Source organism: Podarcis vaucheri, assembly GCF_965113315.1.
Source record: "Podarcis vaucheri genome assembly, chromosome: 6".
NCBI lineage: Eukaryota > Metazoa > Chordata > Lepidosauria > Squamata > Lacertidae > Podarcis > Podarcis vaucheri.
Window position 1 is genome coordinate 99,715,989 of NC_138764.1, and position 13,966 is coordinate 99,729,954.

At 46.7% G+C, this 13,966-nt stretch overlaps 1 protein-coding gene across 10 annotated transcripts in view; it reads right to left on the bottom strand.

The window, feature by feature from the left end:
- The window catches only part of KCNQ2 (potassium voltage-gated channel subfamily Q member 2), a 149,982-nt gene that overhangs the window by 63,357 nt on the left and 72,659 nt on the right, over positions 1–13,966 (bottom strand). For 9 of the 10 annotated variants that reach the window (XM_082225917.1, XM_082225913.1, XM_082225915.1 and 6 more), the window contains exons 6-8: positions 12,192–12,302; positions 10,205–10,300; positions 3,731–3,825 (exon numbers count right to left, since the gene is read on the bottom strand). In XM_082225917.1, coding sequence (XP_082082043.1) covers positions 3,731–3,825; positions 10,205–10,300; positions 12,192–12,302 — 302 coding nt within the window. Of the gene's footprint in view, positions 1–3,366; positions 3,419–3,730; positions 3,826–10,204; positions 10,301–12,191; positions 12,303–13,966 lie in introns of those variants that run through there. The other variant, XM_082225912.1, reaches the window with a different exon arrangement.

Below are 13,966 nucleotides of genomic sequence, written 5' to 3' on the forward strand. Positions count from 1 at the left end.
AGTGGTGGTGGGGCATTGATGGGAGGGTCCCAGGGAAAATCTTCAGTCTCAGCAACTGTTCCATGGAGGCAAGACCTCAGTTGCTGTGCCCGCTAGGCATGACACTCCCGTGCAGATCCTGTTTGGTTAATAAAGAGTTAACTCCAGCTTGCTCAGTGTGATTTACTGCTGCCTCGTTCCTGTCACATGCCACCAGTGAGCAAGACTAGAGCTAGTGGTCTCTCTATCTGGAACCTCCCTTTGCCCCATTTTTTCATCCCCTTGGCAGCCACATGAAATGAGGTTGAGAGCCCACAGCCCAGGCAACGTGAATGAGTATTCCTGGTCCATTCAGCGTGTCTGGCTGTTTATTCCCTTCTTGCCCTGCCAGCCAGCTGCTTCTGCCCCTGTGACGATCTCTGATGCCCTACCCAGCCCTGCCTTGATGGACCTTGTGCCCTGCAAAGACCTTGGCATGAGAGCACGTTAGAAAACGGTGTCATCGCATCAAGATTACAGTATAAGTACAGTCATACCTCAGGTTACAAACGCTTTAGGTTGCACGTTTTCGGGTTGCGCACCGTGCCGAACCTGGAAGTACCAGAACAGGTTACTTACGGGTTTCGGTGCTCGCACATGTGCAGAAGCACTAAATTGCGCTTTGCGCATGCGCAGAAGCGCCAAATCGCAACCCGCGCATGTGCAGACGCAACACTGCGGGTTACGAACGTGCCTCCTGCATGGATCACGTTCGCAACCCAAGCATCCACTGTATTGCAAACAGCCCCATTGTGTGACCGCTTGCATTTCACACGGCCCCTGATAGCGGACAACATCCATGGTCAAAAACACACTCAGAATGCCTGCTTGGATATGCCACACATCAGGAATCAAACTGAACGCAGCTCAGTTTTTTATTTCTAGCAGACGTCTCGCTCTGGCCGATAGCAAGCCAACTGCCACTCAACTGGACAAAATCCAATTTATCTCTTACGTTCTTTTAGCCTGGCATTCAGCCGCTCAAGGATAAATGAGGAGGAGGTGCTGGACAATGTAACATGACCGTTTGCTTCACGGTATGGAAAAGCTTTAATTATACTGATTAGGATTGTTTTTAGAAATGATAGACATGCACACTTTTCTGTTAGGCATTATATGCAAGCATCTTCATTCTGTGTGAGATAGTTATACCTCCATCCTCCTTTTTGCTCTGTGTACATGCGTACGTGCGTACGTGCAAACGAAGGCAAGGCTGTAATCCTAGATATACTTCCCTGTGAGTAAGCGCCACTTGGACAGAATTGCACTGTAAACATACGGCCTCACTGCAGACACTCTTGAAACTTGCAAATTTAAGAAACACGACTAACCACAGAGACTTTGTGTCTCTGGAGATGAAGTGGTTGAGGCTCTCCCACGCTTTCTGCTCTGCAGTCCTAGATGCTAAGCTGTTAGAACAAAGTATTCAAGCCAGATTTTGAATAGAGTCAGCTCTGCACATCCACAGCTGAAAATAGCCACATTTACCTGCCGGTGTTAATAGAGGTGCAATGCTCAAAGGATCTGTTTTCTTATGCTGATGGTGCTGTTAGAGCCAGATTTCATCAGACGTTTTTAAGATGTTAATATGGCAGGCTATGAAAACATCAGGGCTGAAATGGTTTACTGTATTACCCACATGCAGCTCCCCAGACCTTGAAATCTGTGGAACTTCCTACCTATTGATATCACAGTACTCCTTTCAGAGCCTGCTAAAAGCAGCTTTGCTTAGACCAAGCCTACCGGAGGTGCTTAGAAAGCTGAAGATCTGTCTATTATTTGAAAGTTTTAAATTATTGCTGTCATTTTTTTCTTAGTGGTAATTTTTTTCGTTTTTATCTTTTTTGAAATCGCATTGAGGTTTTTGGGGTTTGTTTGTTTTTTTACAATCACAATGAAGCAGTGTATAACTATTAGAAAATAAATAAATAAATAATAAACAGCTGGCTGCCCACAGAACAGAGGGTGCTTTACAGTGGCATCCGTCTCCTAGGACGCTGGTTATCGTAGGCTGAGCTTGCCTCTCCTGGTCACTCATCCAGATGATAAACTCACCAGGTAATCTTAGGAAACTCATTCACACTCAGCCTCGACATTCACCACCTGCAAAACTGAAGCAATCCTGGATTCCCTATCAGGCACTTATTGCTTTTATTGATATTGTCCAATAGCCATTGTAACTTTGCAGAGAATAAATTTCAAAAATGCAAACTCCCCAAAATTCAGTGCCCGGGAATTTTTAAACTTTTTTAAAAAAAAAAAACCACACACCTAAAACCTGAAAATTAAAACTTCGAAACACAACAAACAGCGCAACAGCAAAATAGGTCAATGGGTCTGTCAGATTAAGACATTGACACAGCTACTAACTATGGAGTTTAAAATAGGTCTTGCTGGATTCTCAAGGCTGCCAAGGCAATAGAAGGAAGCTCTGTGAGTTGCAAAAACATTGCAATCAAACAGAAGGCAAATCCTATTTCCTCAACTGTGCTAAAATGGCACCAAGAAATTCAGAAAGTTGTTTGGAGCACAAAGAGCAGAACAGAAGGCAGCGATCCTTGCAATCCATGTGGGAACTATCGGAACTGCAACACAGGGCAACTTCCTGGTGGTAAAATAGACTCTGGACTAGCCCCTTCCAAAAAGGTTGTGCACACAGAGACAGGAAGAGCTACAAAGAGCTTCCTGTTTGGGCTGGGACTTTGCCTTCCTTGCTCTGCTGTCCACCTGCCGTGCACCTCCATATGACTCTACCCCAACTTCTGGTACACAACAAACCATTGTTTGTGAGCATGTCCAAATGTGGCAAACCGTGGTTTGCACAAAGCGCAGCTTGCCCTCAAACTGCAGATAACAGAGCACGGTGAACCCTCTCGAAATGAGTTGTTGTTGCTGCAGAGGAAGGGGACTACAACACAGTTTGTCACACACAGCCTCCAGGCCATGGGTTGCATTGGCCCTATCGGGAGCCAAGCTGCAGAGATATTTCACGAGTTACAAATGTCAAACCTGAGGCACCAGCCACTTCAGCAGCCAACTAGCTCTCTGTTGGCACCATCCAAGCCACATTCCCCAAGCTGGGCTTAACTTTCTAGCTGGAAGTCTCTTACTAGAAGGTGAGCTCAATTGCCTGGTCATCCCCAACACTTCCTGCTCTCAAACTCTTGCGTGTTGAAAGGCAAAGGAACTGCAGTCACAAGAGGCTATTCCAGGTTGTTTGAAAAAGCCAGACTCACCAGAAAATCCCCCGTTACACTGACATACCAAGAGCAACTCAAATTGCCAGGGGAAATCAAGAAGAGGGTGTTTGTTTTTTAGAGTGGGGTTTGAGTGGTGTTTTTTTATTTTTTACCTTTCGGGGGAAGCCCTTCAGGAGGTCTTCTGGCATTTGGCGTGGCCACTGGCACAGAACAACACCAACAACGAGTGCAGAAAAATAAAGATGAAAACCAACACAAAACATACACACGGACACACATATACAAGAAAAGAACAGAAATTAATACCATGGACATGGAAACAACGGGGAGATAAATCTGCAACGATTGAAAATAAAACTAAACTTGCGGAAATGCCAGCGGCTGCTCCCAGCAAGCTTTTAAAAGAACGGTGAAAGCAGAATGGTTTGCTTCAACGTAACGAAACAGAAGCATGCTAAGATGGAGGTGGGCACCCACAGAAAAAAAACAGAGCGTAATAAGGAAATACTGACCTGTACATGGGGACGGTCACGGTTCGCTCGTAGTAATTCCAAGTCGAATGCAAATCGGTTCGAGTGAGGTTTGTGGCATAGAACCTCCACGCAGCCTGCGAAGGGAAGAGTTGTTGTTGTTGTTGTTGTTGTTGTTGTTTGAATTTATATACTGCCCTATACCTGGGAGTCTCAGGGCAGTTCACAGAATAAAATCAAGATATAAAACCACAAAATACCTAATAAAAACAGCAACTCAATTCCCCCAGCCCCCAAAAAAACACATTTTAAAAGGGCATAGGATGTAAATCAGATCAACCAAAGGCCTGGTTAAAGAGGAACATTTTTGCCTGGCACATAAAGGTGTACAATGAAGGCACCAGGTGAACTTCCCTAGGGAGAGCATTCCACAGATGGGGAGCCACTGCAGAGAAGGCCCCGTTCTCGTGTTGCTACCCTCCGGACCTCTCATGGAGGAGGCACACGAAGGAGGGCCTCAGAAGATCAGGGCCTGGGTAGGTTCATATGGAAAGAGGCAGTCCTTGAGGATGCAGGTGTAATGTAAAGAAGAAGAAGAAGAAGAAGAAGAAGAAGAAGAAGAAGAAGAAGAAGAAGAAGAAGGTGTTTCTTCAGCGTATCAGTTATCTTGAAGCTCAGTAAGGGGGAGAGTTAGTATCATTCCCCCTGCAGGTGAAAAACCATATGGAGAGGAGGAGAGATTCCGGTCAGAAAAACAGCCAATGGAGGAATTGATTAGGCAAGCACACACATTCTCTCTCTCTCTCTCTCTCTCTCTCTCTCTCCACACACACAGACCCCTCAGATGTGATGCTCCTCACAGCTTGAGGTGTTTACTTCATGCAGCGTCTACTTTGGCCTCATATGCCCTGCATAGATCCATATTCTTCCTCTCTCACACTCTGAAGAGCTGTGCCAGGGAATAAGGAACAGTTCCCCACCAGTGCCGGTGGGTGATTTATGCAGCAATTTCCAGTCCCTCTCCCTCCCTCTCCCCACACCAAGATTTCAGTTCTCCTTATGAAGGGGGATGGGGAGAATGTGATCTTAAGCTGGATTTTTTTAAAAAAGAGAAGAGGAAAATGTACTCTTGTCTTTAGGCACACAGGAATCTGTTTTGGGAACAGCAGCAAAAACCTGCACCCGATTTCCAGCGCCAAAGCCGTGGGAATTCAGGCCACAGGAAAGATGAGTTTGCCCATGTAATTAATTAAGCTTTCCTGCTTTGTCCTTCTTCCCTGCCCAGCTTAAGACTAGCTGACAAAGCTAGCTACCTTCTGGTGGAGGGTCATGCTCAAACGATGCTCAGCTGAAGATGACAAGCATCAACAGAAGTATAGCGTCATAGAATCATAGAATCATAGAGTTGGAAGAGACCACAAGGGCCATTGAGTCCAACCATCTGCCAAGCAGGAAACACCATCAGAGCACTCCTGACATATCAAGGGCAGCAATAGTACTGCCATAGTCAAACCACACCTGGAATACTATGTCCAGCTCTGGGCACCACAATTTAAAAGGACTATTGACAAGCTGAGATGTGTGCAGAGGAGGGCGGCCAAGACGGTCAAGGGTCTGGAAACCAAGCCTTATGAGGAATGGTTGAAGGAGTTGAGAATGTTTAGCCTGCAAAAGAGGAAACTGAGAGGAAATATGATAGCCATCTTCAAATATCTCAAGGGCTGTCGCATGGAAGATGGAGCAAGCTCGTTTCCTTCTGCTCCAGAAGGTAGGACCCAAACCAATAGCTTCAAGTTACATGAAAGGAGATTTTGACTAAACATAGGAAGAACTTGACAAACCTAGACAGCATCTTAGAAAGCAAAGACATCACCTTGCCAACAAAGGTCCGTATAGTTAAAGCTATGGTTTTCCCAGTAGTGATGTATGGAAGTGAGAGCTGGACCATAAAGAAGGCTGATCGCTGAATAATTGATGCTTTTGAATTCTGGTGCTGGAGGAGACTCTTGAGAGTCCCATGGACTGCAAGAAGATCAAACCTCTCCATTCTGAAGGAAATCAGCCCTGAGTGCTCACTGGAAGGACAGATCCTGAAGCTGAGGCTCCAAGACTGAGGCCACCTCATGTGAAGAGAAGACTCCCTGGAAAAGACCCTGGTGATGGGAAAGATGGAGGGTACAAGGAGAAGGGGACGGCAGAGGACGAGATGGTTGGACAGTGTTCTCGAAGCTACCAGCATGAGTTTGACCAAACTGTGGGAGGCAGTGGAAGACAGGAGTGCCTGGCGTGCTCTGGTCCATGGGGTCACGAAGAGTCGGACACGACTGAACGACTAAACAACAACAACAGGAAGAACTTACTGACAGTAAGAGCTGTTTGACAGTGGAATGGTCTCCCTTGGGAGGTGGGGGACTCTCCTTCCGTTGATGTTTTTAAGCATAGGCTGGGTGGCTAGCTGAGATTCCTGCATTGCATTGAGCCAGATATCTCTTGAGGTCCCTTCCAGCTCTAGAATTCTCTTAACCTTGGCAGTGCACAGCTTTCCAAATGCTCTCTGTTTCCACCATGATGGGCTGTTCCAAAAATGTTATCCTTCCCAAGCTCCTTCGGTGATTCTGCCACAGACTGAGGTGCTGCCACTGACAAGGTGCTGCCACAGACTGAGTCACACAATTACTCCCTCAACTTTTGTCTTTTCTCCAGTGACTATCAGTGGCTCTGCAGTTCTCTCCCAGCCCCACCTGGAGGCGCCAGGAATTAAACCCAGAACCTTTTGCCCCCGAGATTATGGCCTTTCCCCACATTGTTTGATTGACATAGCTTTTCTCCTCCTACCTAAGCACTGCATCCAGGGGCAGCTGATGCCCACCAGGACCAATAGGATGGAAAGCAGAGAGGCCAATGGTAGGCAGAGCCAGACAGAGCCAACAACAGGCAGAGATGACTAATTCTAGAAGTTACATCAGTAATGATACGCTGGGTAAGAGATTTTGGTTATAATATACAGTTTTCTTCATGGGAAAAGTTATGAAAAGAAGAAGAAGTACCGACTAGAGACAAGTGGCAGACCAAGCTGATGGAAGATGCAGAAATGGCAAGACTGACGGGAAAGATCAGAAATCAGGAAGACCAAGTATTTTTTAAAAGGCTGGAATAGCTTTCTAACATAGTTGAGAGATCACTGTAAACAGCTGAAATCATTGGCAGGAATACAATGACACCTGTAAAGGAGAATGGATTTTGGATACTATGATTATATAACAGATAAAGGTAAAGGTAAAGGGACCCCTGACCATTAGGACCAGTCGTGGCCAACTCTGGGGTTGTGGCACTCATCTCACCTTACTGGCCGAGGGAGCCGGCGTACAGCTTCCGGGTCATGTGGCCAGCATGACTAAGCCACTTCTGGCGAACCAGAGCAGCACACGGAAACGCCGTTTACCTTCCCGCCAGAGCGGTACCTATTTATCTACTTGCACTTTGATGTGCTTTCGAACTGCTAGGTTGGAAGGAGCAGGGACCGAGCAACGGGAGCTCACCCCGTCGCAGGGATTCAAACCACCAACCTTCTGATCGGCAAGTCCTAGGCTCTGTGGTATTACCCACAGCGCTACCCACATCCCTTATATAACAGATAAATAACAGTAAAAGATGCAGGAATAAAATCTTACAATAGGAACCCATGGAGGGAAGGAAGGAGCTCTCAAGGTTCAAAAGAACCCTTTTTTAAATGTGTGAAAATGTTATCAGTTACAGATAGGTAGCCGTGTTGGTCTGCCATAGTCAAAATAAAAAAATTCCTTCCAGTAGCACCTTAAAGACCAACTAAGTTAGTTCTTGGCAGGGACGCGGACTTATAAAAAATATTGGGGGGGCCCGGGAAAGCTCGTGAAATGCAAATAAGCTCATGAATATGCAAATAAGCTCATGGATATGCAAATAAAGTGGCGCCGCCCCCTCGTGAGCGAATAGGGGAGAGCGTGCTGCTGCCTATTAATCAGCTCCGGAACAGCTGATATGCGGGAAACCTGGGGCTAGAGGCAGGAGCCCCCGCCCCCGGGGATTCCCTAATCTCGCGGGGGACGGCCGGGGCTCTCCGGCTAGGGTGCGCGGCTGGCTGGCTGGCTGGCGAGGGAGCAGGTGGGGAGGAGGCGGGGGACGGCGGCGGCGCTCTGCTGGAAGGGCGCCCAAGATTATTGGGGGGGCTGAGCCCCCCAAAAAATTTTTTTGAGGGGGCTCAAGCCCCCTCAAGCCCCATGGAGTCGGCGCCTATGGTTCTTGGTATGAGCTTTCGTGTGCATGCACACTTCTTCAGATACCAAGAAACTGAAGAAGTGTGCATGCACACGAAAGCTCATACCAAGAACTAACTTAGTTGGTCTTTAAGGTGCTAATGGAAGGAATTTTTTTATTTTGAAAATGTTATGTTTATGGTGTATAACTTTTATGCCAAACTAATACACACACACATATATAAAAGATGATTAATTCTAGTTTTGCCTCCATCCTCTTCCCTACCGAGATCTGCAAGGGTAAAACTGAGACTAAGGAGGGGGCTGACAGCCATGAGCTGATTGCACATAAGGAAGGCAAGCAGGTAGAGGCTGGCACTACCCCATTTGCCACAGCAGACCAGCCACTACGGCTTGCACCCATTCCTCAGCTTGCAAGGCTCAAAGACTACGTTCCAAGCAAAAGGTTCACACTGATCAACTCTTTGTAAAGGCTAAATCTTTGCAAGAGAGATGCAGAGTGGCATAGCAGCAAGAGTTTTGGAGCTTAGCTGCCCTCGAATGTCCCCCTCTCCCCCACCTGGCTGCCTCTTCCGCCTCGCAGGGTCAGCGCCAGGAGGCAAGGGGCAGCCCCATGGGAGTCGCCCCGAACTCGGAGAAAGGGTGGCATCTAAATGCAGTAATGAGTCCCGAGTGCCGAGAGGCCTGCAATTTCGCCTGATTGCAGATTCAGCATTTCCCTGGCACAGCCTTTGATATGTGTTGCTGCAGCATATAAATAGAAGTTGGATTTATTTATTTTTAAACCCTGGAGTCCTGCACACAGCAGTCAGGGGGAAATTATTAGCTGGCGTGCTGCGCTTAAGAAAAACAGATGGAACTCTGGGTTCTGGCTCAGAGTCTGGTGGGAATTGGTCCACCGGGGAGGAGCAAGCGCCTCATGGCTATAGAAGAAGGAAGGAAGGAAAATAGTCCAACGCTGTAATTTTAGTCTCAAGAGGAAAGCCAGAGCAGAGGCAGGTGGAGCTAAAATACTATTGTTTTTCTTGTCCTTAGCTAAGCATCTGATGATGCCTGAAGTCCCTTCATTAGTAGAAAACTATGAAGGAAATGGGACGCGGGTGGCGCTGTGGGTTAAACCACAGAGCCTAGGATTTGCCGATCAGAAGGTCAGCAGTTCGAATCCCCGCGACGGGGTGAGCTCCCGTTGCTCGGTCCCTGCTCCTGCCAACCTAGCAGTTCAAAAGCAAGTCTAAGTACAAGTAGATAAACAGGTACCACTCCAGCAGGAAGGTAAATGGCATTTCCGTGTGCTGCTCTGGTTCGCCAGAAGCGGCTTAGTCATGCTGGCCACATGACCCGGAAGCTGTACATCGGCTCCCTCAGCCAATAAAGCAAGATGAGCGCCGCAACCCCAGAGTCGGCCACGACTGGACCTAATGGTCAGGGGTCCCTTTACCTTTACCTTTACCTTTATGAAGGCAATGTAACATGTGTAAAGATGCCCAGCACTCTTGGCTCTGTTGCATCAGAGTAATCTTGGCGAACTGGCATTTAGCAAGGTAAAGGTAAAAGGACAGTTAAGTCCATGCGAAATCGACTATGGGGTTGCGGCGCTAATCTCTGCTTTCAGGCCGAAGGAACTGGCATTGTCCACAGACAGCTTTTCTGGGTCATGTGGCCAGCATGACTAAACCACTACTGGCACAACAAAACACCGTGACAGAAACCAGAGTGCATGGAAATGCTGTTTACCTTCCTGCCGCAGTGGTACCTATTTATCTACTCACACTGGCGTGCTTTCGGACTGTGAGGTTGGCAGGAGCTAGGACAAAGCAACAGGAGCTCACGCCGTTGAACGGATTCGAACCTCTGACCTTCAGCAAGCCCAAGAGGCTTGATGGTTTAGACCACAGCGCTACCCGCATCCCCTCATTTTGCAAGACGCACACCTGAGTGTTCCCCCACAGAGAGCTGCCCTTGAAGACTCGCCCGGCTCAGAAAGTCTGCAAAGACCTGCTCATGGGACTTCATTGATTTGAAAATTTATATCCCACCCTTCTGTTGCTTATGTTCCACTCGGGGCAGCTGTCAATTAAAACCAACCGTAAAATACCATTTAATTGTTTTGTTTAGAGTCCGCTTGAGGCTCACTTCTCCCTCTCTCTCTCTCTCTCTTTCCTCTCCACCCCCTCCCTGCTTTTTGCCCCCCATGGGCACAGATTGCAGACCCCGATCTTCCTGTTCCGGCCCCCTCCAAGCACCCACATTCCAGTCTTCTCACCTGGATCAGGCCCGCTGCAGGGTTCCTCCTCTTCTCAAAGTGCTTTTGACGGTGCTGCTCTTGAACCTTCAGCGCAAATCCAGAACCTAGAATACCCTGGGAATAAAGAATAGCGCTATTTCCAGTTAACATGGTCAATGGACTTATTCGTCTGCCTCTTATACCAGATTCTGGGGAGCGGGGGAGCATACTCCTTTAAGAATCACTAGTAGAAGGGACACATTATCTTCAAGTATCTAGAGAATAAGTGAAGAACACACAGAGGAGGACCTGAATCTATAGAGGCATCTAGGCCAGCAACAGATCATGTGATCACTTGAAAGGAGGGAGGTGGCAGTGGTGTGGGGAGGTTGATGCAGTGCAAATACATCAGCCCTTGGGTTGAGCATCAGTTACTCAGTTTGGGGGGCAGCACAGAAAGCAGGGTTTGCGGCCCCAAATGGCCCCAAACCAGCATGCCGCTGTTACGAAAAAGGAACAATGCGACGACAAGCTGCAGCTGGCTGGAAAGCTAAACAGGATGTGACTGTTGGGGACTGTACCGTGGGAACAAACGGGCAGTCTATTCACTGTGCTGAGCACCGGATGTTAGCTCAGAGTGTCATTTGACCTGTACAGGAAGTACAGGAGGTGGAGTTTGTCTCTCTACTGTTGGAGTCTGATGAGTGCAGACGCGTTTCTCTGTACTGCTGCAAAGACAGAAATAAAGACATGTAAATACATGTCTGTCTATCTCTTTCCCCTCCCTGGGGGAGGCAGGGAGGAGGGAAGAGTGGTGTGTTCTTCTCACGCTTGAGGAGGATCGCCGATAGTGACCTAGCCTGTATCCTGCCGGGAGACGCAGACGGGGAGGTCAACAAGGAGCTCAAGCCGGGTGCCTGGAGAGTGGCCAGTTTCCTCTGATAAAGGCTTGAGAATCCAACAGCCGCTCTGGCACTGGTTTGGAGTCAATCGGACAAGGCTGGGTTGTTGGCCCTTCACTTGCAACCCCAGTTTGAGTGTCTATTGCTCAGTCTTAGTGGAGGCGGCTGCACAAAACGTGGGGATTGCAGCACAAAACTTGGACATCAGTTTGGCGGGGGCAGAGATCTGGAATTTTGGAGTCCCGCGTTAATGAAGCTGGCCAATCTTGAAATCCTTTCCTTGCCTCTTTGGTGCTGCGAGAAATGCAGCCCTGAAGGATCTCGCCTCCACTGTAACGTGATAAGGCTGCATTCTCAGATGAGACCTCCCCACGGGAATCAATGGCAGGCTTGTGGCAATCAGAAACAGTAGCACCAGATTGGCTCTGCCAGCACATCTGCGCTGTGTCAACTTCTGAACCACTTCACCTGTCAGGAGGTCAGGTGCAACAGCACTTCCCCAATACGTTGCCTACTACTGATCCAGACTCCCTTCTCTCTTACCCTGGGAATAGGTGTACCTGTGATCTACAAAAGTGATTTGAATTAAAAAACTAAATCCATGGCTGTATGACCTTCCATGTGGAAGTGTGGTGGAGCTGGAACCATGCACCAGCGACATGGGCAGGGCAAGATCAGACTTCAGAAATATCGTCTGAACTGGACCCAACTGCTGATGATTCAGGAGAGCAACTCCAAACTCACCACCTCTGCAGCAACCTCAGGGGTATCTGTCCTTGTGAAACAGGGTGAAGAACCTCTTTGGCTCCACCAGGCCTGGTTAGGATTGGCCTCGCTGGCCAAAGGTGACATTGTTAGGACACCGCATGATTGGCAGGCAGGTTGTCCGGCCCACCTGTCAAAATCCATTGAATCAGTAGAACTGCTGAGCCGAGTATGGCTTAACTCCCACTCATCAGCTGATGATCAGGGACTAAATCGCTGGCTTGGTTCTCCACTCTTGATGTAGAACAATGAATCATACAGAGTGATGAAGGGGTAAAAAAAAAAGTCATTTCCCGCAACATCATGCCAATGCTACTTTCATCACTGAGCTTAATAAAAAATGCCTAGTGCCTACTTACAGCTGGAAGAGCGAAAAAGGAAACGCCAATCAGGGTGAAAGTTGCAGCAAGGAGGCGCCCATTCCAGGTTTGTGGATATTTGTCCCCATAGCCAATGGTAGTCAGTGTAATCTGAGGAAAGGCAGATATCATCAATAGCGGCTCTTCAAGGGTAATGTTGGTTCGGTGTCTAATAGACTGCACAGTTTTTCAAAAGAATAAAATATTTCCATATGAAATTTCACTCCCAATAATTCTTTCCTAAGAGAAATTAATATTGTATCGTCTGACTTTTTAAAAAATAATATTTTTATTTGCTTTTCTCTTATATCTTGCCATCAATACGTACTCTGTTACATTCATGCTTAAAACAAAAATAAAGGTTTCTTTCTGTTTTTTTCTTTTTCTTTTTTCTTTTTTCTGTAATTCTAAAATTCTTAATAAATATCATTTAAAATAAATAAAAATAAAACAAAAATAAAGGTGATAACCTAAATATAAAACATGAGCATATAATAATAATGGTAACATATCTACATTCCTCCAAATTGTTTAATTCCTGTATGTCTTTACTTTTACTTCCCTTCCACTCTTTCCATGATTTCCTTTATAACTGCATTTTCTCATTCTTCTACATTATTCTCATTACCTTACATACTGAAATATAGGCTTCTTTCCATATTTCTGGGATTTTATCTGTTTTTAAAAATCTCATTCATCACATCTTTTAATGGGTTTACCAATTGTTCCCTTTTTTATATATCTTCTGACTTTTTAAAAACTAATGCTAAATTTGTGCTAGTCTACATCTATAAGCATTCATTCATAAGTGGGAATGCCATTTGGACAAAAAAAATAAAAATATTGGGGCAAAAACAGGATTTTTGGCAAAATAATCTGAATTGGGAAAATGGTGTCCTCCGATTTATTTCGCTGTGTTCATCACCAGTCTGCAAGGGGAGAATGAAACTATCACCGAACGAGAAAAATACCATCAGTTACAAAAAATAACCTGTTGCATCTGAACTAGAAACTTTCTCCCTAGTGATACACTTGTTTTGTGTGTGTTGTGGTTGCTTATCTTCAAAAATATTCCAACAAATGAAGGTTCCTAATCCCCACCACATGTTGCAAGCTGAAATGGTACAGCCCAGGTAAATCCACTGCATGACTAATCCAATTATCTGTTTCTGCGACTGAGCATTTTAACCACTTGTTTAACTCTCTCTTTTTCCTTCCTGCAATTCTTCCAGGTGGTCATTTTCCTCTATATCGAGGGGAAAGAGGAAAGAGCAGAATGCATAATCTGGGGGTGGGGAGGGGCTGAACTTTTGTCCATGGTGACCTTTCCTCATCCTTATCTGCCCCTCACCTCACTTCTATTTTAGACTGTAGCCCCTCCTGAGGGCAGGAACCCATCTATTTTCCCCTATGCAGTAGAGATTTGAACCCTGGTCTCCCAGGTCCTAGTTTGGCACCCAATTCGCTGCACCACACTTGCTCTCAGTTGCACTGATTATCTCACACACACACACACAAAAGAAACCTGAGAAGGCCATGTGGGATGTGAAACATAAGCAGTCAAGTACAACATCACTAGAGGGAACATGTTTACACATGGAGAGGAATCTTTGTCCAGCCAGCAGGTAAGCTTCCTGTTTCTTTCTGGAATGGAACAGACTTCCTCTGCATGTGACTAGAGGTGGGCGTGGCCTCACCTGTGCAGGTAACAACAAAAGCACAGGGCAGGGCAGCCATCTCTCTCTCTTAGACTACATGCATCGAAGAAGCAACAT